We start from the raw sequence: 23,610 nt of genomic DNA, 5'->3' as shown, positions 1-23,610 counted from the left end.
CTGTGCTTCTCCAGGCTCTTGCACAAGTTGGTCCACCCAGCCAGCATGCCCTTTCCTCTCCAATTCTCAAACTCCTATGCATCCTTCAAAACCCACTACAGATTCCGCTCATACAGCCTTATTCAAACTCATTCAATTGTCTCCATGTGGGGACTGTGCCCCCATTCTTCCCTTTGGCCCAGGCTTGATCTCCCAGGACTGAGGGTACTTGTCTCTAGTTCTATCTCCCCCAGATTGGAGGATTGGGCTGGGATCAGCTGATAGGAAACCCAGTTGAGGCATGAGCCTGAAAAAGTTCTTGAAATACAGATGTCTGTGAGTCATGAACTCTGCCTGAGAAGAAACCAGGGACAGCTTCTCAGAGGAGGTGGCATTGCACCAGGGTCTTGAAGGATTTTCTCAGAATATTAGAGCTAAATCAATTATATATATTTTTTTATTTTGGGGGTGTTGTGGGCTGCTCTGGAGGCCGAGCCTGGAGATCAGGGACCTGGGAAGGGGCCCTGAGAGGGGCAGAAGGGAGAAATGTGGCCAGGCGCAGTGGCCACGCCTGTAATCCCAGCACTTCGGGAGGCCGAGGCAGGCAGATCACTTGAGGTCAGGAGTTCAAGACCAGCCTGGCCAACATGGTGAAACCCCGTCTGTATTACAAATACAAAAATTAGCTGGGCATGGTGGCGGGTGCTGTAATCCCAGCTACCCGGGAGGCTGAGGCAGGAGAATCACTTGAACCTGGGAGGCAGAGGTTGCAGTGAGCCGAGATTGCACCACTGCACTCCAGCCTGAGTGACAGAGTGAGGCTTGATTTCAAAAACAAACAAACAAACAACAACAAAAAACCGGGATGGGAGGTGGGGAGCAATTTGGGAGTCTTAGATGGAGACTTGGTCTTAGAACTCAGAAATTCCCACCTTGAGGAACCCACTCACCCTGAACCAGCAGCCTCACCGGCCTCAAAGCATTTATTGAGCACTGCCTGTACATCCACAGGAGGGTGACGACGGGATTGACACAGTGACCCTCCTGTCCCCTTGTTGGGGGTCTCGCCTCTTCCCCCTCTAGGAGCTGAGGGGGCTGAGGAGCAGCATGGGGGACAGGGAGGGGGCGGCAGAGCTTCCTGGGGCCTCAAGGACAATCCTTTCCTGTCCCCATTCTTCAGATGGGGAAACTGAGGCCAGGGAGGAGTTAGGACGCCCTGAGTCACCCAGCAGAGACAAGGGGTTCTGGGTGAAGGCTCAGCGCCCGGGGATCACGTACTCCTCTTCTTCCATTGGGGCCTGGCCCAGTGACTGCAGGTTACAGTAGACAGGCTGGGAAGCCAGGTCGATGTCCTTGTAGTTCATGTAAAAGTCATTGTCCTCTGAAGGGTGAGCCCTGGGGGGACAGACAGACCGGGGTAAGTGTGGGAGGGGGAGGACTCAGGGGACAGGCACATGAGCTTTGAGAAAGTTCAGAGTGGGCCAGGTGCTCTGGCTCACACCTGTAATCCAGCACTTTGGGAGGCTGAGGTGGGTGGATCACCTGAGATCAGGAGTTCAAGACCAGCCTGGACAACATGATGAAACCCCGTCTCTACTAAAAATACAAAAATTAGCCAGGCATGGCCGGGCGCGGTGGCTCACGCTTGTAATCCCAGCACTTTGGGAGGCCAAGGCGGGCGGATCACGAGGTCAGGAGATCGAGACTACGGTGAAACCCCGTCTCTACTAAAAATACAAAAAATTAGCCGGGCGTGGTGGCGGGCGCCTGTAGTCCCAGCTACTCGGAGAGGCTGAGGCAGGAGAATGGCGTGAACCCAGGAGGCGGAGCTTGCAGTGAGCCGAGATTGCGCCACTGCACTCCAGCCTGGGTGAAAAAGCAAGACTCCGTCTCAAAAAAAAAAAAAAAAAAAAAAAAAAAAATTAGCCAGGCATGGTGGCACACGCCTGTAGTCCCAGCTACTCGGGAGCCTGAGGCAGGAGAATCACTTGAACCCAGGAGGTAGAGGTTGTACTGGGCCGAGATTGTGCCATTGCACTCCAGCCTGGGAGACAGAGTAAGACTCTATCTCAAAAGGAAAAAAAAAAAAAGAAAGCTTCGGAGTGGCTCAATCCACCCCGAATATTTACATATGGGGAAACTGTGGCATGGGCTAGTGTTCTGACTTCCAGCCAGCCCCACCTCTCTCTGAGGAGTGGAGGAGGGCAATGATTTAGGGAAGGTTCTGTGGGTGTAACGCTGCGGTCTGAGGACCCTGAACTCTTTTTCCTTCCTTAAAAATGAGATAGCGACTAGGCGCGGTGACTCACGCCTGTAATCCCAGCACTTTGGGAGGCCAAGGCAGAAGGTCTGCTTGAGGCCAGGAGTTTGAGACCATCCTGGGCAACACGGTGAGACCCCATCTCTACAAAAAATTAAAAAATTATTCAGGCGTGGTGACATGTGCCTGGAGTCCCATCTACTCAGTAGGCTGAGGTGGGAGGATCGCTTGAGCCCGGGATGTCAAGCCTACAGTGAGCCGTGATCACACCACTGCACTGCAGCCTGGATGACAGAGGGAGACCCCGTCTCCAAGAAAAAACAAAAATTGAGGTGGCTGTTCATTATTACATTAAAATCTAAATTTTTGTTTTCTCTTGAAAAAATCGGAAGCTCTGGCCACGTCAGTCACATGACACAAGTGGCTGCGCCCACACTCTGTGCTCTTCCCAATGGGAAATGTTTTTACCACGGAAGCAGCTGACTTTGTGGCCCTCATATATAAAAGCAAGTCTCTGAGCCTCAGTTTCTGCATCTCTAGAATTGGTTAAGGAGTAGGGAGCTACTTAGGAATATTTGTTATGGTCAGCAGACCTCCAGAGAACTTTCCTGCCCCCTGAACATTCTAATTCCAACCCAGCTCCTCTTGTAAAAAGGACCATTGGGCCAGGTGCAGTGGCTCACGCCTATAATCCAAGCACTTTGGGAAGCCAAGGTGGGCAGATCACCTGAGGTCAGGAGTTCAAGACCAGCCTGGCCAACATGGCAAAACCCTGTCTCTACTAAAATTAGCCGGGTGTGATGGTGGGTGCCTGCAATCCCAGCTACTCGGGAGGCTGAGGCAGGAGGCAGGAGAATCGCTTGAACCCAGGAGGTGAAGGTTGCAGTGAGCCGAGATCATGCCATTGCACTCTAGCCTGGGCGACAGAGCAGGAAAAAAAAAAGGCAAAATGGCTACTTCGGGTTAACAGCGTCTATCAGTCAATTATACTCTAATACGAATTGCCCACCAACCCCTAAGTGGTTGTAGGGGGACGAACAGGACTGGGAGGCAGGGTTTGTGTCCTGCCTTTTTTGACTGGCTATGTGACCTCGGACAAGTCATTTCCCTGCCTCCCAGAGCCTCCATGTCTGTAACTGTAAGATGCAGGATGGAAATGACACAGTCAATTCTAAACACAGTGTTTCTGGAGGCCAGGACATAAAGGACGCTGATCCGGGAGCCTTGGGGACAGGGAGGCCAAGATGAACATCAGAGCACAAGCTGCTTTTGTGAGTCCAGTGTCTTCAACACCCTGCCTCAGACCATTTCTGCTTTTGAGCCATGTTTACATCTGCTTTGCATATTTTCTCCCTTCTCACCAACAGCCTTCCGATAGCCTCCCCACCTCCTGGCACAGACTCTGCTGTCCAAACACAGCCATGGCTGTGGTCCCTTCCTGCTTGGCCCTCCCTGTTCCCCTCAAGCCTCAGCTTTCAAGTCATCCCTTCTCAAAAACCATTCACACAGCAAATTCTCTGTTCTTTCCCACCTCTGGGTCTCTGCCCCTGAGGGTCTCACCCCTTGAAATTCCCTCCATTCCCTTTTCCAACCTAGAAAAGCTTTTCTTTTCTTTTTTTCTTTCTTTCTTTCCTTCTTTTTTTTTTTGAGACAGAGTCACGCTCTGTCGCCCAGGCTGGCGTGCAGTGGTACGATCTGGGCTCACTGCAACCTCCACCTCCTGGGTTCAAGTGATTCTTCCTGCCTCAGCCTCCCAAGTAGCTGGGATTATAGGCACCCACCACCATGCCCGGCTAATTTTGTATTTTTAGTAGAGACAGGGTTTCACCATATTGGCCAGGCTGGTCTCGAACTCCTGACCTCGTGATCCTCCCACCTCGGCCTCCCAAAGTGTTGGGATTACAGGCATGAGCCACCGTGCCTGGCCTAATTTTTGTATTTTTTAGTAGAGACAGGGTTTCACCATGTTGGTCAGGCTGGTCTTGAGGTCCTGACCACAGGTGATCTGACTGCCTTGGCCTCGAAAAGTGCTGGGATTATAGGCATGAGCCACCGCACCCCACACCAACCTAGAAAAGTTCAACTCATTTGTCTAAGCCCAGCAAAATCATCTAGAAGCCAGTGGCGGTGGCTCACACCCATAATCCCAGCACTTTGGGAGGCTAAGACATGAGGATCACTTGAGGCCAAGAGTTTGAGACCAGCCTGAGAAACATAGCAAGACCCCCATCTCTACGAAAAATACACAAATTAGTTGGGTGCGGCGGCATGTGCCTGTGGTCCCAACTACTCTGGAGGCTGAGGCAGGAGGATCACTTGAGGCCAGGAGCTTGAGGCTGCAGTGATCTGTGATGGCGCCACTGCACTCCAGCCTGGGCGACAGAATGAGACTGTCTCAAAAAAAAAAATGTCGGCTGGGCGCAGTGGCTCACATCTGTAATCCCAGCACTTAAGGAGGCCAAGGTGGGCAGATCACGAGGTCAGGAGATCAAGACCATCCTGGCTAACACGGTGAAACCCCGTCTCTACTAAAAATACAAAAAAATTAGCCTGGCGTGGTGGCGGGCGCCTGTAGTCACAGCTACTTGGGAGGCTGAGGCAGGAGAATGGCGTGAACCCGGGAGGCGGAGCTGGCAGTGAGCCGAGATCATGCCACTGGACTCTAGCCTGGGTGACAGAGCCAGACTCCATCTCAAAAAAAAAAAAAAGTCATCTAGTGGTGATGGGACTTTGTAGGGCACCTCTTTAGCATCTCATGTGTGTCATAGGGAAATGGAAGGCTGTCCCCATTCTATGGAGACAGAAATGGAGGTTCAGAGACAGCCTTGGGTCACATGGGTCCTGGGCCTATGCTGCTGTCCGCCACCGCAGAGCCCCAACTCTGCTCAAGCAGTTGCCTCCTGTCTCCCCATCCTTGGCCGCCAGAAACTGGGTTTACAGGTCATAAGGGGGAAGTTTGTCCCATATATGGAAACTCACTTAATTCTTACCCCAGCACACTATGATGGGGGCTGTAATTCACCCTCATTTTATTTTATTGATTTTATTTTTGAGATGGAGTCTCGCTCTGTCACCCAGGCTGGAGTGCAATGGCACGAACTTGGCTCACTGCAAACTCTGACTCCCAGGTTCAAGCGATTCTCTTGCCTCAGCCTCCTGAGTAGCTGGGACCACAGGCGCCCGCCGCCACACCTGGCTAATTTTTGTATTTTTAGTACAGACTGGGTTTCACTGTGTTGGCCAGGCTGGTCTCGAACTCCTGACTTCAAGTGATCCGCCTGCCTTGGCCTCCCAAAGTGCTAGGATTACAGGTGTGAGCCACCACATCCAGTCCTCTCCCCATTTTATAGGTGAGGAGACTGAGGCTCAGAGAAGTAAAGCTAGTCACCTAAGATCCCATAGCCTGTAAGTGGCAGAGCTGGGATTTGAACCCTGGCCATCTGGGTGTGAAGCCTTACTATTCACCACTTTGGCAGGTGTCTCAGTGGGTTACTTACCCTTGTTCGGCCCACTGGTGCTCTGCTGCTGGCTGGCCCACAAACATGTTCTCGTAGTCGGGAGTGGAGGGGCAGGATGGCATGGCCACTTGGGGCTTGGGGGCGCTCCGGCTGCTGTACCGTGGCTGCAAGCCTAAACTGGGCTTGGGCCTATCCTGAGCAGCCCAGGGCTTGTCCAGCTCCCGGCTTCTGGCCACTCGGCATCGCCAGAGTCTCCAGGCCAGCACGAGGCCAGCGATGGCAAGTCCAAGAAGCAGGCACCCGCTGACCACCACTGCCCCGATGGTTGCAGGGGCCAGGCCAGGGGCGCAGCTGACCTCCAGGAAGGCAGAGAGGTTGTGCTGGGAGCTGGTTGTGTCCCAGCAGAGCAGAGGCTTCTGGCCAGAGCAGTTGTCTCGGCGGACCTCGTGCCAGGACTCCAGGGCACAGCTGCAGTCAGCCTGCAGGTCAAGGTCACAGCCGGCGGCCAGCGCCCCATCCACACGGGACAGCGGGTTGCGTAACACGTTCAGGACCTCAAGCTTCTGCAGGTGGGCAAAGAAGGTCACTGGAAGCTCTCGCAGGCCGTTCCCAGACAGGTCAAGGAGAATCACGTTGCTGGCCCGCAGAGACTGGTTGTGGGGCAGGCTCAGGCCGAGGCCACTGAAATTCAGGCACGTGGCACTGAACTCCGTATTCCAGTCCACATCCGCGGAGGACACGGTGCACGACAGTTCCAGGCTGTCTGACTCCGGCAGCAGCAGCGGCAACAGCAGCGTCCATGCCAGGGTGCCCCCCATTCAAGCAACCTACGTAGAGACACCGGAATCCTAGCCCTGACCTCAGCCCTGTGGTCGCCCTCGCCTCCACCGCTAGTGTTTATTATTATAGCTCAGACCAGCTCAAGCCGCTTCTGAAATGGTAAAACGCAGCCCCAGTCTGGTCGCCTCCTTTGGCTGGTGGGCTGCCTCAGTCTCCCCTTCTGGGGAATGGGTAGGTAACCCCGGTGCCTAGCGAGCTTGGAAGGGGAGGAGGAGACTCGGCCCAGTTAACCCCTTCTTCTACGTCCTGAACATTTGGGGCGCCCTCATTGGCCAGGACGGGACCCTATGCAAATAAGCGGTTGCCTTGGAAACGGCCCAGGCCCCCCGATCCCGCTCTAGGTATCTCCCAGAACCGCGGGTCGCTGGGAAGTCCTGGGATAGGGTGGAGTGGGGGCTGTAGAAAGGGTCCTCCCAGGTCTGGTTTGCAGTCCCTTCACAGGTGCAAGTTCTAGAGCCTCAATCCTACCTTTTGGGTCGCACTGCCACGCTTTTGCCTCTGCGATGCTGGAAAAGCGACGGCGCCCAGAGGCTGCGTCCTGGCCCACCGGGACACGGGGGCCGCAGCGGCCAGCACCCTCCGCAGCGCTGCTGGGGTCGCTGGCGTTCCTCTGGCTCTGCACCCAGCGACTCAGAGGGAAGAGGAACTGGTGTCTGGGTGGAGTGTAGAGGGGAAGAATGAAGACAAAGATCCGCCCCCTTGCAGGGCCTCAAGGTTCTCACCAGAGGTGGAAGGAGCGCAAGGGGGAGGCGTGGCCCAGGGTCCCGCTTCCCTCTTGCTAGAACCCAGTGACTTCATGTACTCTATTAGCACCCCAACCGACTGCCACCTCATCAACTCGCTTCTCAATCTCAGCTCTGTTGGCTCCCAGCTCATGCAGTCATTTATTCATTCAACGAGCATCACCCACGCTGGGCCCCCAAGAGGCCTCAGCCCTGACCAGGTCCTCAAGGAGCTATCTTAAGAGGGGACAGAGCTGGACATAGACACTCCTAGTCCCATGCAGTCAAGGAAGGTCCAGAGGGAAAGACAGGGTCCTGGAAGGCTTCCTGGAGGAGGAGGAATTACAGTTGGGGCTTCAGTGCATGAGTAGGAGTTCACCAAGATTCCCCAAACCTGTCACTGGCTCTCCAAGCTCCTCCAAGCCTCTCCCACTGAGTTCTTGCACAATGGCATCTCTATGCTGGAGGGGACAGTGAGGAGGGCTCCCAGCAGCTTGAGAAAATGTAGCTGGCTGGGATAGCATGGTTAGGAGTGGAAAGGATAGAAGGAATTGGTGGTGGGGGAAGAGGTCCATGTGGAGCCAAGGCAGGTGCGTGGGCAGAGGGGCACTGGCTCAAGAAGTCCCTCTGGAGTGAGCCTGGTGTCTGAGGTGGGCAACGTGGGGAGGAGGCTGAGGTCCCAGAAGCAGATGGGGGCCTGAGGCAGACTGGGGGAGTAGTAGAGACAAAAGTGATACTGACGAGGGGTGGGCTGGGAGGTCTCACTTGAACCTGGTGTCAGGTGGACCAGGTTCCAACCTATGCCAGCCCCTGACTCACTGTGCCACCTTAACTGTGTGTGCCACCATGTCCACAGCTGTCAAATGCACAGAGGTTTCTCTGGGATCTGGGAGGCTGGGAGTCCACTCCCCCATGTTTTCCCCTCTCCTCAGCCTCTGTCCTTCCCATTGCCAAACTCCGAGAAATGGTCAAAGGCTTCGAACCGAGACCTTGAAGAAAAAGCGGGAAAACAAAGGCTTTGAACCGAGACCTTGAAGAAAAAGCGGGAAACTGCTCTTCAACATGTCCAGAGATGCTCATTCTTGCCAGGTGCAGTGGCTCACACCTGTAATCCCAACACTTTGGGAGGCTGAAGTAAGCAGATCGCTTGAGCTCAGGAGTTAGAGACCAGCCTGGCCATCATGGTGAAACCCCCTCTCTACTTTAAAAAATAAAAAAATTGGCCAGGCGCGGTGGCTCACGCTTGTAATCCCAGCACTTTGGGAGGCCGAGGCTGGCGGACCACGAGGTCAGGAGATCGAGACCACAGTGAAATCCCGTCTCTACTAAAAATACAAAAAAAAAAATTAGCCGGGTGTGGTGGCGGGCGCCTGTAGTCCCAGCTACTCGGAGAGGCTGAGGCAGGAGAATGGCGTGAACCTGGGAGGCGGAGCTTGCAGTGAGCCGAGATTGCGCCACTGCACTCCAGCCTGGGTGACAGAGCGAGAGTCCGTCTCAAAAAATAAAAAAATTAGCCAGATGTGGTGGTATGTGCCTGTAGTCCCAGCTACTCGGGAGGCTGAGGCAGGAGAATTGTTTGAACCCGGGAGGCGGAGGCTGCAATGAGCCAAGATCACTCCACTGCATTCCAGCCTGGGCAACAGAGTGAGACCTGTCTCCAAAAAAAAAAAAAAAACAAAACAAGTTCACACTTCATAAGAAAACTGCAAATCACAAACTGTTTGTCTTCACCAATCAAATTGGCAAAAATCCAACAGTGCAATGACATTCTGTGCCAGCCAGGCTGTGGGGTGCATCCATGGTGTAGCATTGGTGGGGGGCACCCTGGCACATGCCACCGGAATGATGAACTCATGCGCCTGCTGACACAGCAAGTCCACTTCTGGGAATCCCTGCCTGAATATTTGCATGTTTACAGTGTGAACTGACTAACGAATAAAAAAATGTGGCTCAGCCCAGGCGTGGTGGCTCATGCCTGTAATCCCAGCACTTTGGGGGACCAAGGTGGGCAGATCACGAGGTCAGGAGTACGAGACCAGCCTTGCCGACATGGTGAAACCCCTTCTCCACTAAAAATAAAAAAATTAGCTGGACATGGTGGCATGTGCCTGTAATCCCAGCTACTAGGGAGGCTGAGGCAGGAGAATCGCTTGAACCCAGGAGGCGGAGGTTGCAGTGAGCTGAGATCATGCCACTGCACTCCAGTTTGGGCGTTAGAGTGAGACTCCATCTCAATAATAATAATAATAATAATTTAAAAATTAGCTGGGCGTGGTGGCTTCAGCCTGTAGTCCCAGCTACTTCAGAGGCTGAGGTGGGAGGATCCCTTGAGCCCAGAAGGTCGTGACTGCAGTGAGCTGTGATTGTGCCACTCCACTCCAGCCTATGCAGCAGAGCAAGACCCTATCTCTAAAAAATAATTTAAAATAAATGAATGGGCCGGGCACGGTGGCTCATGCCTGTAATCCCAGCACTTTGGGAGGCTGAGGCGGGCGGATCACCTGAGGTCCAGAGTTTGAGACCAGCCTGACCAACATGGAGAAACCCCGTCTCTAGTAAATACACAAAATTAGCCGAGCGTGGTGGCGCATGCCTGTAATCCCAGCTACTTGGGAGGCTGAGGCAGGAGAATCGCTTGAGCCCAGGAGGTGGAGGTTGCAGTTGAGCCGAGATCGCAGCACTGCACTCCAGCCTGGGCAACAAGAGCAAAACTCCATCTCAAAATAATAATAATAGTAAATAAATAAATAAATAAATAGGCTAAAATATTCGATTTTATGTTATGTGTATGTTGCAGGTTTTTTTGTTTGTTTGTTTGTTTGTTTGAGAAGGCAAAGTTGGGCGTGGTGGCTCACAACCTGTAATCCCAGCACTTTGGGAGGTTGAGGCAGGCGGATCATAAGGTCAGGAGATTGAGACCATCCTGGCCAACATTGTGAAACCCTGTCTCTACCAAAAATACAAAAAATTAGCTGGGCGTGGTGGCATGTACCTGTAATCCCAGCTACTCGGGAGGCTGAGGCAGGAGAATCACTTGAACCAGGGAGTTGGAGGTTGCAGTAAGCCAAGATCGCACCACAGCACTCCAGCCTGGTGACAGAGTGAGACTTCGTCTAAAAAAAAAAAGAGAGAGAGAAGGCAAAAAGATGCTCCAGGCTCAAAGTGATTCATTGCAGCATTGTTTGTTACATGAAAAAATAAAATAAAATGGGCCAGGCACAGTGAGTCATGCCTGTAATCTCAGCACTTTGGGAGGCCAAGGTACGAGGATCGCTTGAGCCCAGGAGTTCAAGACTAGCCTGGGCAACATGGTGAAACCCCATGTCTACAAAAAAAAAAAAAAAAAATACAAAAATTAGCTGGGAGTGGTGGCACATCCTTGTACTTCCAGCTACTCGGGATGCTAAGGCACGAGGATCACTTGAGTCTGGGAGGCAGAGGTTGAAGTGAGCCGAAATCGTGCCACTGTACTCCAGCCTGGGGTGACAGAGTGCAGAGTGATACTCTGCCTCAAGAAGAAGGAAAAAAAAAAAAAAAGGAAATAAAGGATTGGTTACATCAGTAACAGTTCAGTTCATCCATCCTAGCATGCCACAGAGTTCTGAAAATGAAATTATAAATCTCTATGAACCTATAAGGAAAGACTCATTCATTTCCTCTGCAAGCCTTTATGAAGTTCCTGTTGTATACCAGGTACTATGAACCACAGACACAGCAGTGAATAAAACAGACAAAAATCCCAGCAACCCCCTCACCGCCACCCCAGGGCTCTCACTGTAGTTGGGGAAACAGACAACAGGCAGAATCCATCAGGAAAATATATCAAGTGCAGGTGGTGGGAATGCTGCAAAGAAAAATAAGGGCAGGAAATGAGATGGGGAAACTTTTATTTATTTATTTATTTTTATTTGAGACAGAGTTTTGCTCCTGTTGCCCAGGCTGGAGTGCAGTGGCACGATCTCGGCTCACTGCAACCTCCACCTCCCGGGTTCAAACGATTCTCCTGCCTCAGCCTCTCAAGTAGCTGGGATTACAGGCACATGGGACCACGCCCAGCTAACTTTTTGTATTTTTAGTAGAGACGGGGTTTCACCATGTTGGCCAGGCTGGTCGCAAACTCCTGACCTCAGGTGATCCACCCTCCTCGGCCTCCCAGAGTGTTGGGATTACAGGCGTGAGCCACTGAGCCTGGCCACAGAAGCAACTTTTCAATGGGATGATCAAGGAACCCCTTAGGGAGTAAGAAGGAAGGGATGTGGGGAACAGCATCCAGGAGTGGGAACAGCATGTGCAAAGGCCCCGTGGTGGGAGCAGCCCTGGGTAGAGAACAGATGTCTCCAAATGTTTGTTCAGGCTGCTATAACAAATATGCCGTAAACTGGGGTAACTTATGAACAACAGTTCCGGAAGCTGGGAAGTCCTAGATCAAGGCACCAGCAGATTCACTTCCTAGTTTGCAGATGACTGTCTTCTCACTGTGTCCTCAGTAGACAGCAGAGGGAGCAGGGGAGCTCTTGGAGCCTCTTTTGTAAGGAGCAGAGGGATGGAGGAGCCCAGCCAGCAGCGAGCCTCATGCAGCTGCACGTCCTCCACGCCCAGTTCTGAGGCCTCTTAGAAAAAAAGGAAATGAAGAAATGAGGAAGTGCCAGACCCGAGGCTGCAGGTGGTGGGGGACAGGCAGGCTGGGGTCTGGGATAGTGAGTTTTGGAGGTGGGTCTGGGGGAGCTGGGGGCCTTGGAGTCTGAGGTCTGGGGGGTCCTGAGATTTGGGGACTCTGAGGTCTGAGGATCCAGGGGTCTGAGAGTCCTGGAATCTAAGAGTCCTGGGGTCTGGGTGTCCTAAAGTCTGAGGATCCAGAGGTTTGGGAGTCCTGGGATCTAGGGGTCTTGGGATATGGGGGTTTGGTGGGGGGGTCTAGGGGTCCAGGGGTCTGGGGATCCAGGGGTCTGAGAGTCTTGGGGTCTGGGGGTCCAGGGGTCTGGTGGTTCTGAAGTCTGGGGATCCAGAGGTCTGGGAGTCTTGGGATCTGGGGGTCCTGCAGTCTGGGGGCCCTGGAGTTTGGCAGTCCTGGGGTCTGGGGTGTAGGGAAAAGAAAGAGAGATCAGACTGTTACTGTGTCTATGTAGAAAAGGAAGACATAAGAAACTCCATTTTGACCCATACCCTGAACAATTGCTTTGCCCTGAGATGCTGTTAATCTGCAACTTTAGCCCCAACCTTGAGCTCACAGAAATATGTGTTGTATGGAATCAAGGTTTAAGGGATCTAGTGCTGTGCAGGATGTGCTTTGCTAATAAAATGTTTACAGGCAGTATGCTTGATAAAAGTCATCGCCATTCTCCATTCTCGAGTAACCAGGGGCACAATGCACTGCAGAAAGCCGCAGGGACCTCTGCCCTGGAAAGTCAGGTACTGTCCAAGGTTTCTCCCCATGTGATAGTCTGAAACATGGCCTCGTGGGATGGAAAAGATCTGATCGTCCCCCGAGCCCGACACCCGTGAAGGGTCTGTGCTGAGGAGGATTAGTAAAAGAGGAAGGCCTCTTGCAGTTGAGCTAAGAGGAAGGCCTCTGTCTCCTGCCTGTCCCTGGGAACTGAATGTCTCGGTATAAAACCCGATTGTACATTTGTTCAATTCTGAGATAGGAGAAAAATCGCCCTATGGCGGGGGGCGAGACATATTGGCAGCAATGCTGCTCTGTTACTCTTTACTCCACTGAGATGTTTGGGTGGAGAGAAGTATAAATCTGGCCTACATGCACATCCAGGCATAGTACCTTCTCTTGAATTTGTGACACAGATTCCTTTGCTCACATGTTTTCTTGCTGACCTCCTCCCCACTATCACCCTGCTCTCTTGATGCATTCCTCTTGCTGAAATAGTGAAAATAGTAATCAATAAATACTGAGGGAACTCAGAGACTGGTGCCGGTGCAGTCCTTGGTATGCTGAGCACCGGTCCCCCGGGCCCACTGTTCTTTCTCTATACTCTGTCTCTGTGTCTTATTTCTTTTCTCAGTCTCTCGTCCCACCTGAGGAGATATCCCACAGGTGTGGAGGGGCAGGCCACCCCTTCATGTGGGTCTTAGGATGTGAGGGTTCTGAGGTCTGTGGGTCCTGGGGTATGGGGATCCAGAGGTCTGGGAGTCTTGGGGTTTGGGGGTCCTGGGGCCTGAAGGTCCTGGGGTCTGGGGATCCTGGGGTCTGGGGATCCAGAAGTCTGGGGGTCCTGGGGTCTTGGGGTCCTGAGGTCTGGGGGTCTTGGGGTCTGGGGGTGCTGGGGTCTAGGGATCCAGAGGTCTGGGAGTCTTGGGGTCTGGGGCCCCTGGGGTCTGGGCCTTCCTGACACAGCCCCAGCTGGCTACACCCAGGCTTCTGGGAAAGGGGACAGCTCAAGGCTCCACTGGCCTCATCCCTGGCTGAAGGGAGCCTGGAACTTTCAGAGTCCACCTCCCTGTGGTCTCTCTGCTGCCCCCCGATGTACCTGAAGCCGTCCCGGGCTTGAGTCCCAGGCAGGGCCAGCCAGTCTGCACAAAAACCTCCAGGCAGCCGCCAGAGATGGCCCCAGACAGAGAGACACCAGCCCGCCCCCCCAGGGATACTCAGAGATGCCAAGAGACCCTCAGAAACACTTGGAGGCCACCATAGGCATGCAGAGACACCTAGGAGCACTCAGAAACGCCCAGGGATGCCAAGAAAACCTCAGAGACTCCCAAAGACCCTCAGAGACCCTCAGAGATCCCCAGAGACTTTCAGAGACATTCAGAGACATCCAGGCTGGGCACGGTGGCTCATGCCTGTAATCCTAGCACTTTAGGAGGCTGAGGCGGGTGGATCACCTGAGGTCAGGAGTTCACGACCAGCCTGGCCAACATGGTGAAACCCCGCCTCTACTAAAAATACAAAAATTAGCCAGGAATGATGGTGCACGCCTGTAATTCCAGCTACTAGGGAGGCTGAGGCAGGAGAATCACTTGAACCCAAGAGGCAGAGGTTGTAGTGAGCTGAGATTGTGCCACTGCACTCCAACCTGGGTGACAGAGCGAGACTCTGTCTCAAAAAAAAAAAAAAAGGCTGGGCAGGGTGGCTCACACCTGTAATCCCAGCACTTAGGGAGGCCAAGGCGGGTGGATCACAAGGTCAGGAGATTGAGACCATCCTGGCTAACATGGTGAAACCCTGTCTTTACTAAAAATACAAAAAATTAGCCAGGCGTGGTGGCGGGCCCCTGTAGTCCCAGCTACTGGGGAGGCTGAGGCAGGCGAATGGCGTGAACCCAGGAGGCAGAGCTTGCAGTGAGCCAAGACCACACCACTGCACTACAGCCCGGGTGACAGAGCAAGGCTCCATCTCAAAAAAAAAAAAAGATAAATATTCAGAGACATCGAGACCACCCAGAGATCCTCACAGACCCTAGAGATGCCCTGGAAAGTCCAGAGCCCCCTACCCCAAGAAACAAACATGGAGAGCCAGGCAAGAAGCTCCCTGGGGTGGCCTCGCCTCAATTCAACCCCATCACCACATTCACCCAACACCCTCTGGTCCTCAGAGCCCACCCTGAGGTGGGTGACGCCAGAGTCCCTCCAGGCCTCAGCCTGGGTACTGCCCCAAGAACCCTTAGTCTAGGGAGTGGGGCAGCCATGGATGCCTGGCCCTGTGGGGTCAGATCAGGCTGGAGCAGGGTCAAGGGCTGCCCTACCCCTTCCCCAACCACCTGCACAGACCCCAAATCTCCCATCCCAGCCTCCTCCTTCCTGTTTTGCTGCCACCTCCATCCTCTCTGTGACAGCCATGAGGCAGAGCAGGGGAGTTTAAAAACCCTCCCCCACGCCAGGCGTGATGGCTCATGCCTGCAATCCCAGCACTTTGGGAGGCCGAGTTGGGAGGATCGCTTGAGCCCAGGAGTTCAAGACCAGCCTGGGCAACATATTGAGACTCTGTCTCTACAAAAAAAAAAAAAATTCTTTTTGAGACAAGGTCTCTGTCCGACACCCAGGCTGGAGTGTGATGCCAAAATCATTGCTCACTGCACTGCATCCTCCACCTCTGGGACTCAGGTGATCCTCCCACCTCAGCCTCCGGAGTAGCTGGGTCGGCAGGCACACGTCACCATGCCCGGCTAATTATTTGCATTATTTTAAGAGATGGGGTTGGCCAAGCACAGTGGCTCATGCCTGTAATCTCAGCACTTTGGGAGGCTGAGAGCAGGCAGATCACGAGGTCAGGAGATCGAGATCATCCTGGCTAACAAACACAGTGAAACCCTGTCTCTACTAAAAATACAAAAAATTACCTGGGCGTGGTGGCGGGCGCCTGTAGTCCCAGCTACTCCGGAGGCTGAGGCAGGAGAATGGCGTGCACCTGGGAGGCGGAGCTTGCAGTGAGCTGAGATCGCACCACTGCACTCCAGCCTGGGTGACACAGCAAGACTCCGTCTAAAAAAAAAAAAAGAGAGAGAGAGAGAAGAGAGATGGGGTTTTTGCCATGTTGCCCAGGCAGGTCTCAAACTCCTGGGCTCAAATGTTCCTCCTGCCTCAGCCTCCCAAAGTGTTGGGATTACAGGCCTGAGCCACTGTACCAAGCCAAAAACTTTATTTATTTATTTATTTTTATGAGACAGGATCTGGCTCTGTCGCCCAGGCTGGAGTGCAGTGGCGCAATCTCGGCTCACTGCAACCTCCCCTTCTTGGGTTCAAGGGATTCTCATGCCTCAGCCTCCCAAGAAGCTATTATAGGTGTGCGCCACCATGCCCAGCTATTATTATTATTGCTATTATTATTATTATTTTGTAGAGATGGGGTTTTGCAATGTTAGCCAGGCTGGTCTCAAACTTCTGGCCTCAAATGATCTTCCCACCTCAGCCTCTCAAAGTGCTGGGATTACAGATGTGAGCCACTGCGTGCTGCTTAAAAAGTTTTTTTTAAATTAGCCAGGCCTGGTAGTGTGTGCCTGTAGTCCCAGCTACTTGGGAGGCTGAGGTGGGAGGATCCATTGGGCCCAGGAGGTCAAGGCTGCAGTGAGCCATGATCATGCCACTGTACTCCAGCCTGGGCCACAAAGTGAGACCCTATGTCTAAAAAATATAAATTAAAAAAAAATACAAAGTCTGCCCACAGGTCCCCTGCTGGTGGAATCCAGTCTTCCCCAGGGGGATGGGGAGGGCTGAGCCAAGCACCAGAGACCCTCAACAAGGCTTGGGAGTCTGGAGGGGTCTGAGGGGCTCTGGAGCCAGCAGTCAGGACCAGAAGTAGGTGTAATGACCACGAGTCTGGGCCAGGGAGGACTTAAGGGCACAGCTGGAATGTGGACTGACATGGACATCGTGGACCTGTATGCATTCATTCATCAAACGATGATTGAGGCTGGCTCAGACGCTTCAAAGCTGTGTGACCTACGACCTGCACCTCAACCTCTCTGTGCCTTAGCTGCCTACTCTGTATTTTTATATTTTTTATTTTTTATTTTATTATTATTATTATTTTTGAGATGGAGTCTTGCTCTGTCGCCTAGGCTGAACTGAAGTATTATTATTATTATTATTATTATTATTATTATTATTATTATTTTGAGATGGAGTCTCGTTCTGTCGCCTAGGCTGAAGTGACATGAACTTGGCTCACTGCGATCTCTGCCTCCCGGGTTCAAGTGATTCTCGTGACTCAATTTCCCAAGTAGCTGGGATTACAGACGCACACCACCACGCCTGGCTAATTTTTGTATTTTTAATAGAGATGGGGTTTCACCTTGTTGGCCAGGCTGGTCTCGAACTCCTGACCTCAGGTGATCCTCCCACCTCGGCTTCCCAAAGTGCTGGGATTACAGGCGTAAGACACAGCACCCAGCCCAAAACATGACTTTTTAATAACATGAGAAGACCTTGTTTAAGGTCACGTGGCCTTGTTGGTTATAGTAATGTTTTTTGTTGTTGTTTTTGTTTTTGAGACGGAGGCTCACTCTGTTGCCCAGGCTGGAGTGCAGTGGCGCCATCTGGGCTCCCTGTAAGCTCCGCCTCTCGGGTTCACGCCATTCTCCTGCCTCAACCTCCCGAGTAGCTGGGACTAGAGTAGCTGGGACTACAGGCGTCCGCCACCACGCCCGGTTAATTTTTTGTATTTTTCGTAGAGACGGGGTTTCACCGTGTTAGCCAGGATGGTCTCGATCTCCTGACCTTGTGATCCGCCCACCTCGGCCTCCCAAAGTGCTGGGATTACAGGCATGAGCCACTGTACCCGGCTTTAGTAATGTCTTTTTTTTTTTTTTTTTTTTTTTTTGAGACGGAGTCTCGCTCTGTCGCCCAGGCTGGAGTGCAGTGGCGCAATCTCGGCTCACTGCAAGCTCCGCCTCCTGGGTTCACGCCATTCTCCTGCCTCAGCCTCTCTGAGTAGCTGGGACTACAGGCGCCTGCCACCACGCCCTGCTAATTTTTTGTATTTTTTAGTAGAGACGGGGTTTCACTGTGGTCTCAATCTCCTGACCTCGTGATCTGCCCGCCTCGGCCTCCCAAAGTGCTGGGATTACAAGCGTGAGCCACCGCGCCCGGCCTGTTTTGTTTTTTGACACAGTCTGGCTCAGTCACCCAGCCCGGGGTGCACTGGCGCAATCATGGCTCACTGCAGCCTGCACCTCCTCGGCTCAAGTGATCCTCCTAACTCAGCCTCCCAAGTAGCTGGGATTACAGGTGCACGCCACCACACCTCCCTAATTTTTCTATTTTTCTGGTAGAGACAGGGTTTCACCACATTGCCCAGACTGGTCTCAAACTCCTGGGCTCAAGCAACCCTCCTGCCTTGGCCTCCCAGAGTGCTGGGACTACAGGCATGAGCCACCGCACCCACCCCGCTGGTTCTAGTAAAATTTTAAAAGCCACTGAATACCTTTGGGAGAGTCGTGGGGAAATAAAACGTAGCATGAAGGCAGCCATGGTCGGCCAAGCATGTCCCACCCGCGAGGCTTGCATTTCTTGGCTGACAGTTGCTCTGACCGTGGGAGGCCACGTCATGGCCACATGGCTCTCTTGAGAGCAGTCCTCAACCACAGACGGAAGGAGAGTTGGCTCTAAATGCCTCCGCTCCCTCCACCCTCAGGTAGGACAACAGAAGCACCTCTTCTGTGCTGTCTCCCTGAGAAAGGACCCATTCCTGGTTGCCCACGTTGAACCTGCTCGCTGGCGCCCCCTGCAGGGCTCCCCTTCCCTTCCTGCCTCTTTACCCCCCAGGAGGCTTCTGGGATCACCTCTCAGATAATTATGCCCCTGAATTGAGTCTTAGAGTCTCCTTCACCAAGCCACCAATTTTTTTTTTTTTTTTTTGAGACAGAGTACTGCTCTGTCTCCCAGGCTGGTGTGCGGTGGCACCATGGCTCACTGCAACCTTTGCCCCGCAGGTTCAAGTGATTCTCCTGCCTCAGCCTCCTGAGCAGTTGGGATTACAGGCGCCTGACATCACACCCGGCTAATTTTTGTATTTTTAGTAGAGACGGGGTTTTGCCATGTCGGCCAGGCTGGTCTCAAACCTGATCTCAGGTGATCCGCCTGCCTTGGCCTCCCAAAGTGCTGGGATTACAGTCGTGAGCCACTGCGCGTGGCCCAAGCCACCAAATTAAGATGGTTCTTTTTGTTTTGTTTTTTTGAGACAAGGTCTCACTCGGTCACCCAGGCTGGAGTGCAGTGGCGTGATCTCACTCACTGCAACCTCCACCTCCTGTGCTCAAGCGATCCTCCTGGCTCAGCCTCCCATGTAGTGGGGACCACAGGTGTGGGCCACCACACTTGGCAAATTTTTTGATTTTTTGTAGAGATGAGGGTCTTGCTATGTTGCACAGGCTGGTCTCAAACTCCTGGCCTCAAACGATCCTCCTGTCTTGCCCGCCCTCCCAAAGTGCTGGGATTACAGGAATGAGCCAACGTGCCCGGCCTAAATCAGCAAATTATAAAGGAGATTAGGCAGTAATAGTGCTGTGGTGCTGATCTGCCTATGGAGCCTATGGAGTGGTCATTCTGTTTTTTTTTTTTTTTTTTTTTTTTTTTTTTTTTTGAGACGGAGTCTCGCTCTGTCATCCAGGCTGGAGTGCAGTGGTGCAATCTCGGCTCACTGCAACCTCCACCTCCCGGGTTCAAGCGATTCTCTTGCCTCAGCCTTCTGAGTAGCTGGGATTACAGGTGTGCGCCATCTCAATTGGCTAATTTTTTGTGATTTTAGTACAGATAGGGCTTCACCATGTTGCCCATCTGGTCTCGAACTCCTCAGCTCAGGCAATCTGTTTGCCTCAGCCTCCCAAAGTGCTGGGATTACAGGCGTGAGCCATGGCGACCAGCTGTAGCCATTCTTTTATTATTTTACTTTCTTAATAAACTTGATTTCACTTAAAAAAAAAATGCCATGGCCAAAAAATTAGAGCCAAGGGGTCTGGGAGAGTAGGATGGTTCAAAGTTTTTTCTTGTTTTGAAACAGAGTCTTGCTCTGTCGCCCAGGCTGGGGTGCAGTGGCACAATCATGGCTCCACCACATCCAGCTAATTTTTTATTTTTTGTAGAGACAGGAGGTCTCACTATGTTGCCCAGGCTGGCCTTAAATTGCTGGCCTCACGTGATCCTCCCTCCTCGGCCTCCCAAATACTGAGATTACAGGCATGAGCCACCGTGCCTGGCCTGGTTCAGTTTTTTTTTTTTTTTTTCTTTTTTGAGTCTGAGTCTCACTCTGTCATCCAGGCTGGAGTGCAGTGGCTCAATCACTGAAATCTCTGTCTCTCAGGTTCAAGCGATTCTCCTGCCTCAGCCGCCTGAGTAGCTGGAAATACAGGCGCATGACACCACACCTGGCTAATTTTTGTTTTTTGTTTTTTGAGACGGAGTCTCGCTCTGTCGCCCAGGTTGGAGTGCAGTGGCACGATCTCGGCTCACTGCAAGCTCCGCCTCCCGGGTTCAAGCCATTCTCCTGCCTCAGCCTCCAGAGTAGCTGGGACTACAGGCTCCCGCAACCACGCCCAGCTAAATTTTTTTGTGTATTTTTAGTAGAGACGGGGTTTCACCGTGTTAGCCAGGATGGTCTCGATCTCCTGACCTCATGATCCGTCCGCCTCGGCCTCCCAAAGTGCTGGGATTACAGGCGTGAGCCACCCCGCCCGGCCTAATTTTTGTATTTTTAGTAGAGACGGGGTTTCACCATGTTGGTCAGGCTGATGTTGAACTCCTGACCTCAAGTGATCTGCCCACCTTGGCCTCCCAAAGTGCTGGGATTACAGGCATGAGTCACCGCGCCCAGCCTGGTTCAGTTTTAAACGGGCTAGTCAAAGAAAGCCTCTCTAGAAAAAAATATGGACAAACAAGAAAAAAAGATGTGCAGGGAGGAGTTCAAAATGGGGACAGGATTTTTGGGGGTGTGGAGTGACTGGGTGATGTTTTCTGTATTTGCCTCCTCCTTGCCATGAAATAATTCAATACAGAAATATGTAGATATACATTTGTAAGCTGACCTGAGAGCAAGGGCAAGGTGAAGAGAGGCAGACTAGATTCCACCCCGGACCCTTGGGGTCTTAGCTCAGGGAGGCTTCAAGGGGATGCTGGGGGCGGGACCTGCTAGGACTCCCAGGAGTTGCTACATTGAGTCTCTGCTGCCCTCAAGTGGTTTTACTCGGAACCGCAGGCGCTGGCTGCCTTGGCGAAGGCAGGCAACTCCCTAGGCCACACAGAAGAGTTCAGCACAGAGGGGACATTGGTAATCTTTAGTCCATTTGCTCAGCAACAAATATTTGTTGAGCACCTACTGTTTGCCAGAAAGTGTTATAAGCACTAGGGGCACAGCCCTGAACAAAACATACAAATTTCGGCTGCGCAAGGTGGCTCACGCCTGCAATCCCAGCACTTTGGGAGGCCAAGGCAGGAGGATCACTTGAGGCCAGGAGTTCAAGACCAATCTGGGTAGCGTAGTGAGACCCCTTTCTCTACAAAACAAAGCAAAACATAGAAATCTCCTGCCCGCATGGAGCTCAAGGGTTCCTGGGGCAATAAATATGCAAAAATTAACAAACAAGATATCCAGGAAGGGCCAGGCGCATGGGCTCATGCCTGTAATCTCAACACTTTGGGATGCCAAAGTGGGCGGATCACCTGAGGTCAGGAGTTTGAGACCAGCCTGGCCAACATGATGAAACCTTGTCTCTACTAAAAAAATACAAAAAGTAGCCAGGCGTGGGGGCACACACCTGTAATCCCAGCTACTCGGGAGGCTGAGGCAGGAGAATTGCTTGAACCCAGGAGAGGGAGGTTGCAGTGAGTCAAGATTGCGCCACTGCACTCCAGCCTGGGCAACAGAGTGAGACTTGGTCTCAAAGAAAAAAAAAAGTATCCAGGAAGATCCAACAAGGTAATATAATCCAAACAGAGGTTTGGGGACCTCTCCGAGGGTATGCCACTGGAGCTGAAGCCTGAAGGACGAAGAGAAGCTGGCCGTGGTATACAGTTGTAGAAAGGGTATCCCGGCCAGGAGAAAACCCCGTGCAAAGGCCCTGGGGTGGGATGACCTGGATGCATTTAACATAATCATGTCAAAACATGCTCAATATCAAGTACTTACCAAGTGTGCACTCTGTGGTGTTGTTAAGCCAAAGGACCCCCAGAAGGGAAGAAAAGACTCGTGTCCCTGTACCATCCCGAGAGGGATGGACCTTAGGGTACCACAGGAAATCTTTCTTCCACCAGTAAGAAAAGAGACTGAATCTGGGCACAGTGGTACACATCTGTAGTCCCAGCTACTTGAGAGGCTGAGGCAAGAGGATCGCTTGAGGCCAGGAGTTCGAGACCAACCTGGGAAACAAAGTCAGACCCCCCCCACACACACACAAAATAAAATTAGCTGGGCTTGGTAGTGCTCGTCTGTTGTCCCAGCTACTAGGGAGGCTGAGCTGCAAGGATTGCTTGAGCTCAGGAGTTTGAGGCTGCAGTGAGCTGTGATTGTGCCACTGCATTCCAGCCTCTGTGACAGAGTGAGACTGTGTCTCTAAAAAGAGGAGGAGGAGGGCCAGGCGCAGTGGCTCACGCCTGTAATCCCAGCACTTTGGGAGGCTGAGGTGGGTGGACCATTAGGTCAGGAGGTCAAGACCAGCCTGGCCAAGATGGTGAAACCCCATCTCTACTAAAAATACAAAAATTAGCCGGGCATGGTGGCAGGCGCCTGTAATCCCAGCTACTTGGGAGGCTGAGGCAGAGAATTGCTTGAACTCAGGAGGCGGAGGTTTGCAGTGAGTCGAGATCACACCACTGCAGTCCAGCCTGGGCAACAGAATGAGATTCCATCTCAAAAAAAAAAAAAAAAAAAAAAATAGGAGGAGGCGGTGGAGGCTGGAGCTCTAGAGAGACGAGGTGAGGGATGGGCATTGTCAGGGTACCTCGAAGTCAGACCTGGTGCCTCCACTCCCTGATGTGTGTCCCCAAGTAAGTTGCTTTGCTGCTCTGAACCTTTTTCAGACATAGGTGAGTGCCATCTATGGGTCTCTCACACGACACCTTTGGTGCCGTGATGAGCCTCAGTTTACCCATCGGTAACATGGGGAGAAGAAATGACAGCCAGGAGTGGTGGCGCACACCTGTGGTCCTAGCTCTTTGGAGGCCAAGGTGGGAAGATTGCTTAAGCCCAGGAGGTGGAGGCTGCAAAGGCAGCTGGTTGAGGTTCAGCGAGAGCACTGAAGCAGAGTGCTGGGTGCACAGTGGGGCTTCCAGTAGCTGGCTCTGAGTTGAGGATTCAAGGCCAGGTGGGATCAGGTGGGGTGAGGGGATACCTGGGAGGTGACCCCACGAAGCTCCTGGTAGGGAATGGGACATGAGACAGGAAGGGAAGGAGCCCTGCAGGGGGCACCAACTGCCAACAGACATGACACATGTGGATGAGTGGCGGCCGCTCAGACCCGCCTGGGACACCTGGGGGACAGTGTAGATGCTCATCTCAGAGGCGTCCCACTCAGGGGCGAGGAGTGTGGGGTGTTTTGGCTTGGGTTTTTTTTTTTTTTTTTTTTTGAGACGGAGTTTTGGTCTTGTTGCGGACATGGGGGAGGGACGGTGAACGTGAGGGTGGGAGGTTGTAGGTTCAGCAGAGGCTCCTCGGCCAGGCATGCAATGGCGCAATCTCAGCTCACGGCAACCTCCGCCTCCTGGGTTCAAGTGATTCTCCTGCCTCAGCCTCCTGAATAGCTGGGATTACATACAGGCACGCGCCACCACGCCTGGCTAATTTTTTGTAATTTTAGTAGAAATAGGGTTTCACCATGTTGGCCAGGATGGTCTCAAACTCCTGACCTCAGGTGATCCACTTGCCTTGGCCTCCCAAAGTGCTGGGATTACAGGCGTGACCCACCACACCCGG

The 23,610-nt window shown here is 52.7% G+C and overlaps 1 protein-coding gene across 1 annotated transcript; it reads right to left on the bottom strand.

Annotated features, from left to right (window-relative positions):
- Window positions 1-423: 423 nt before the first annotated feature.
- LRRC25 (leucine rich repeat containing 25) lies at window positions 424-7,153 on the bottom strand. Its single transcript, XM_030820425.1, has 3 exons — window positions 7,006-7,153; window positions 5,737-6,524; window positions 424-1,374 (listed from the first exon to the last, which is right to left on the bottom strand). Exons 2-3 carry the CDS (start codon window positions 6,513-6,515, stop codon window positions 1,236-1,238), a joined length of 918 nt encoding a protein of 305 aa, XP_030676285.1. The 5' UTR covers window positions 6,516-6,524; window positions 7,006-7,153; the 3' UTR covers window positions 424-1,235.
- Between the last annotated feature and the right edge of the window lie 16,457 nt (window positions 7,154-23,610).

This window comes from Nomascus leucogenys, chromosome 10, assembly GCF_006542625.1.
Source record: "Nomascus leucogenys isolate Asia chromosome 10, Asia_NLE_v1, whole genome shotgun sequence".
Lineage (NCBI taxonomy): Eukaryota > Metazoa > Chordata > Mammalia > Primates > Hylobatidae > Nomascus > Nomascus leucogenys.
Note: the sequence above shows the minus strand (reverse complement) of the source record. Positions and strands in the feature narration are given on the sequence as shown.

Coding starts and splice junctions, on each gene's coding strand:
- LRRC25 (XM_030820425.1), bottom strand. CDS start 6,515: ATGGGGGGCACCCTGGCATGGACGCTGCTGTTGCCGCTGCTGCTGCCG. Junction 1,375..5,736: donor CACCAGTGGGCCGAACAAGG/GTAAGTAACCCA, acceptor CTGTCCCCCCAG/GGCTCACCCTTCAGAGGACA.